Raw genomic sequence first — 5,259 nt, forward strand, 5'->3', positions numbered from 1 at the left:
TCCATGGCTGGGAGCTGCTGGGACCTGGTCAGCCGTGAGGATATGCCCCAGAGGAGCCCCTCCCCCTTTGGGATGGCTTCCTTCCGCTACACAATGCACGGAATTCGCCATTGACCATCATTCATCATTAAATTGTTTCGCTAACTGTTTTCAACAATATTTTTTTGGTGTACGCGTGCTGACAAGCCGCTCCCTGTCAGCTCCCCTCAAGAACCCTCTACCCCCCTCACCGAACAGGGGCGGCGTTTTTGCTACGCTCCCGAAGTTTGATGAATTTCTTTTTTATTCATTTCGTCGCAGGCTTCTCGCCCACACGCCCCCTCCCCCCAGAATCATCTCATTCAGGGCCCAAATGTTTCGCCTTTTCAGTTTGCTTTATTTCATTTTATTTCTGTTCTTGCTTGCCCGCTTCTTGTGTCTTACAACATTTTTCTAATCAGTCAGCGTCCACGTCCGCTTCAAATTTTTTGTTGTCTTCCTTCGATATTCGTCTTATTGTATTTCCTATCCATTTTTTTGTGTTGTGGGCGCCATTTCGATGCGGGCCACTGATTATGCCTACCCAAAAAGGATGCTGGCGCGCGGAAAAGTCTTGGGGAAAATTCGGTTGTTGGCGGCGAGTCAAGGGATAAAAGCCTAAAAATCATTTTTAAAGCTCAGAGCCTATGGATCTTTGATTCCTCTCAGATGGTAGTTGAAAAAAAATTTTACGCATATTTCTCTTAAAAATCTTGCTAATTTGGACAGACGTCCACGTAGTGACGAAACGTCTTAGAAAGCGACTTTTGTAGACAGCCACAGAATAAAATAAGAGCTTAAAATCGGTCAGGAATAGCAATGATCAAAATAAATGTTTAAAGCCTGTTTTAAAACCTGGGCGCATTCTTTTAATACCTTCCAATTTTGGGGTTTCCAAGTTGTAACGTCGCTTTACAGTTTTGCTCATCACTGCACTAAATAAATAAATCGCAGTCCACTTTACCTTATCAATTAAAAACATTATAACTTAAGATATTCCACAATCAACAAAGTAAGACAAACAAACAAAGGAAGTTTGTATAAGCAAATACAAATGACTAACGTCTGCAAGGCGGTAAAAATATTATTTAATAAGAAAGGAAGCCGAATTCAATACTCTTGAAAATATTAAAATTATGATTAACTTTCGTATACGTTCAAAAACATTGAAGCTATGATGATTTGCAGCTAAATTATTCGATAGTTCATATGGCAGCTTTATGACATCGTTTTCCGATATTAATAAAATTAAAAGCGTAATTCTGAACTGTTAAATTATTAATAAGTCAAAATGAAGTTTAAAAAATTAATTACAAAATATAAAAGTCACAAAAAAAAAAAAAACTTTAATTTTTTTTTTTTGGATGGGAGCTATATGATATAGTCGTCCGATTGTGATGAAATTTAAACCGTAATTCTGAAATATTTCCCCTTTACTATATGTCGAAGAAAAAAAAAAATATTAATAAATAGCAAAGTTATAGCGTCAGCGTCCACGTCCGCTTCAAATTTTTTGTTGTTTTCCTTCGATATTCGTCTTATTGTATTTCCTATCCATTTTTTTTTTTGTTGCGGGCCAATGATTATGCCTACCCAAAAAGGATGCTGGCGCGCGGAAAAGTCTTGGGGAAAATTCGGTTGTTGGCGGCGAGTCAAGGGAAATGGATCTTTGATTCCTCTTAGATGGTAGTTGAAAAAAATTTCAAAAATCTTGCAAATTTGGACAGACGTCCACGTAGTGACGAAACGTCTTAGAAGGCGACTTTTGTAGACAGCCGCAGAATAAAATAAGAGCTTAAAATCGGTCAGGAATAGCAATGATCAAAATAAATGTTTAAAGCCTGTTTCAAAACCTGGGCGCATTCTTTTTATACCTTCCAATTTTGGGGTTTCCAAGTTGTAACGTCGCTTTACAGTTTTGCTCATCACTGCACTCAATAAATAAATCGCAGTCCACTTCACCTTATCAAGCATCAACACTAACGATAACCCACCATCAACCAAGTAAGACAAACAAACAAATGAGCAAATACAAATGACTAACGTTATAATCTCTTCTGCTAGGCGGTTGGAAGCAAAGGAAGCAAACATCGGCAGGTCGAAATTCATATACCCCTGTAGCTTTTGCAAAAATTTAACAAAAATTTAAAAACATTAAAGCTTCAATTTTCGACAGTTCCTATGGCAGCCATATGAATAGTTTTCCGATTTTAATAAAATTAAAAGCGTAATTCTGAACTGTCAAATTATTAATAAGTCAAAAAGAATTAAAAAAAAAAATTACAAATCATCATAGCTTCAGTGTTTTTAAACGCAAGGAAATCAAAATTTTAATGTTTCATGAGAATATTTAGTTTTTGCAAAAGCTGCAAGGGTATATGAACTTCGGCTTGCCGAAGTTTGCTTTCTTTCTTGTTTTAAATTTATTTTTTTTAATATTTTAATTGTTCCCATGGGAGCTTTATGTTATAGTCGTCCGATTTTGATGAAATTTAAACCGTAATTCTGAAATATTTAACCATTACTATATGTCGAAGAAAAAAAAAAAATTTAAAATCAGCAAAGTTATAATTTTTTTTCATTTATTTTTCCGACTGTTTCGATCCGGCTCGTTCCGATAGAAAGACAACTTTTGGGAAAGTTTCATGCAGATAGCTTTAAAACTGAGAGACTAGTTTGCGTAGAAACGGACGGACCGACGGACATAGCTAGATCGACTCTCCTAGTGATGCTGGTCAAGAATATATATACTTTATAGGGTCGGAGATGTCTCCTTCACAGCGTTGCAAACTTCTGACTAATATTATAATACCCTCTGCAAGGGCTTACAATTTGACACTTTATTTACTTTATAGCAGCATGTAAATCAAGCAAATACTATATGCTTCTGTATTTAAGGCTATCCATTTGCAGTACTTTCATTCAGTTCTTTTGTGTGCCACGATGCGACTGCTTTCGGTTTCTTCCCTGCTCATCGCAATTCTTTGGCTGGCCTGCTTCGATGGAGCAAATGCCGAATGCTGCACCACCGTGGCGAAACTGGAGTTTAATATTACTAACGGAGTCTGCGGACAGGTTAATGCCATATCGACTCGCAGAGGTTGTACTATCACTGTTTGCGGAGATGGAAAGGCGCTGGTGGGATCCTTTTGCGGTCGTGGTCCGTGCAACATCTTCGGCTGCAACTGCGATGATGGCTGCCTTTATGGAAGCTATGGCGAAAGCTTTCTGGCCAGAAATGGAAGATTTGACATCCATATAATAAACACTGAAATGGTACAAAAGACTACATGGAACAGTATCTTTGAATTTTTTTCAAATTTTTTTTATGGACAGTTCTAGTAGGCGCCGTCTTAGCTATCACAAAAATATAAGCACATATATGTGAATACCTACCAAATATTATTCATTTATTGTATTACCTATATATATTATTATTGTGCAAAATATAATATACAGCACATAACAATGTTTACAATTTTTAAGGAGGGGAAGGTAAGCGTTTGTGCTTACGATTAATATTTTTTGTAAATTTAAAATATTCTATATGAAACAGTAAAACTTGCTCCTTAATGTGATGCAATGGTCGTATTCTAATTTCCCTGCTTTTCCATACGGTAACTAGCATCTTGGCAACACTTTAAGCACTATCACACATTTTTCGCTTCGTTTTTTGTTTCTTCAAAAACGGAATTCAGCTTTGCAACCAAAAAAACTTTTAGGTTTTTTTCCATTTTGTTAACTTTTCTGATCGAAATCAAAAAATGGACAAGCTAGAAATGGGAAAAGATTTGCTTTCCCAAAACTCAAACTGGCTTACGTGCCGTATGAGTAATTTTATAGCCAATTTGAGACCATTTTTCGCTAAAAATCGGGAGTGATTTTAGAAGAGGTTTTAATAAAACTTAAATGATCGTTCGATGTCGATATAAAAATAGTCCCCTATAAGTTTCCGTTGAAATAATAAATAAAATACTTTTTAATTTGATTTATATTTACTGCTGCAACATTAAGCCTTAAAATATAAAATGTAAAATTAAAACGTGGCAACTATAAATGTAAAATAGATTTTTGCACTGTTTAATGGCAAGCATTTTAAATGGCAACTATGAAGTCATAGAACTCACTGTAACTTGGGTGTACTGTTATGACTTTACCATTTATAATGCATTATCCATTCGCAACTTCTTGAAATTTTACGCCCCAAGAAAACCAATCATCCGTCCAGCCAATCGCTTTTGGCACATAATCCGTATATCAACTCCTGTATATCGTTATGACGCCCTGTCGCTGAGAACGTCTCAAAGTTTTGGCCCACTGAATGGGTTCAAAAAGGGCCATAAAACACCCGCTAAGACGAACTTTCCGCGGGGCGAATGTGCGGCCAAAGTTGGCTTTGTGCCGGGGGCATAATCAAGGATCAGTGGGTGGGTAAAGGGAGCAGCAGCAGGACTACGTGTCCACAAAGTGGCGCTGCGAATGGGAATGAGGGCGGGCGAAAAGAAATGATAATAATGCCCGGGTCAAAACAATATAAATGCAAATGCAGCGGCGTCGGCAGCGCAGTCGACGTCGACTCAGCGCCTTTTACAGTCCTGCAACGCATTTTAATCAGTTGGCAGTGGGACTCCGGCTCCGAATCCGACTGCAGATCCTCCGTCCTCCGTTCTCCGTCCACCGTCCACCGTCCTCCATCTCCATACCCACATACCAACCTCACCGACTTTCCGTGAAGCAGTGTCCTGTCCTGAATGCCAAGTGCCAAGTGCCACGTCGACGGGGGACAGTTTATGAGACTGGCGCGAGAGGCGCGAAAAGTTTACGCCCGCGGCTCGTTTGTGGGCGTGGCCACCGGACGGATGTGGCCTGCACTGAAAAAAATATTCACGAAGTTGTTTTCGTCTATAAATGCTCCAAAAAATGCATTTAATTTTAGTTTGAAAAAGTGTGTCTTGAAAATAAACTACAGCCACAATTAAAGCCACCAATAGTTTTAATTCAATGCTTATTATGAAAACACCTATATCTTTTAATCCACATAAGTTTTATTTTGATGTAAATTTTATTTTGGGTGTACATATAAATTTACCAGCTTATTTTTGGGAGTATGTGACTTTAGAGGGCTAAACTTGTTACCTTTTCAGTTCGATTTTTGTTGAGCTTATTCATTTAACAATTTTTTCCACCAAACTAACTGCAGTTGCTTAGGTTTTGATTGGAATTTAATCTTATAAAAGTGTA

The 5,259-nt window shown here is 37.7% G+C and overlaps 1 protein-coding gene across 1 annotated transcript; it reads left to right on the plus strand.

Moving 5' to 3' along the window:
* Window positions 1-2,952: 2,952 nt before the first annotated feature.
* LOC128265532 (protein Diedel) lies at window positions 2,953-3,524 on the plus strand. The gene has a single exon (XM_053001603.1). The coding sequence runs from the start codon at window positions 2,962-2,964 to the stop codon at window positions 3,358-3,360; it is 399 nt and encodes a 132-aa protein (XP_052857563.1). The 5' UTR covers window positions 2,953-2,961; the 3' UTR covers window positions 3,361-3,524.
* The last annotated feature ends 1,735 nt before the right edge of the window (window positions 3,525-5,259 follow it).

The sequence above is a fragment of the Drosophila gunungcola genome, unplaced genomic scaffold (genome assembly GCF_025200985.1).
Source record: "Drosophila gunungcola strain Sukarami unplaced genomic scaffold, Dgunungcola_SK_2 000129F, whole genome shotgun sequence".
In the NCBI taxonomy this organism is placed as follows: domain Eukaryota; kingdom Metazoa; phylum Arthropoda; class Insecta; order Diptera; family Drosophilidae; genus Drosophila; species Drosophila gunungcola.

What these genes read in the sequence shown, in the direction of transcription:
- LOC128265532 (XM_053001603.1), top strand. Translation starts at nt 2,962, where the DNA reads ATGCGACTGCTTTCGGTTTCTTCCCTGCTCATCGCAATTCTTTGGCTG.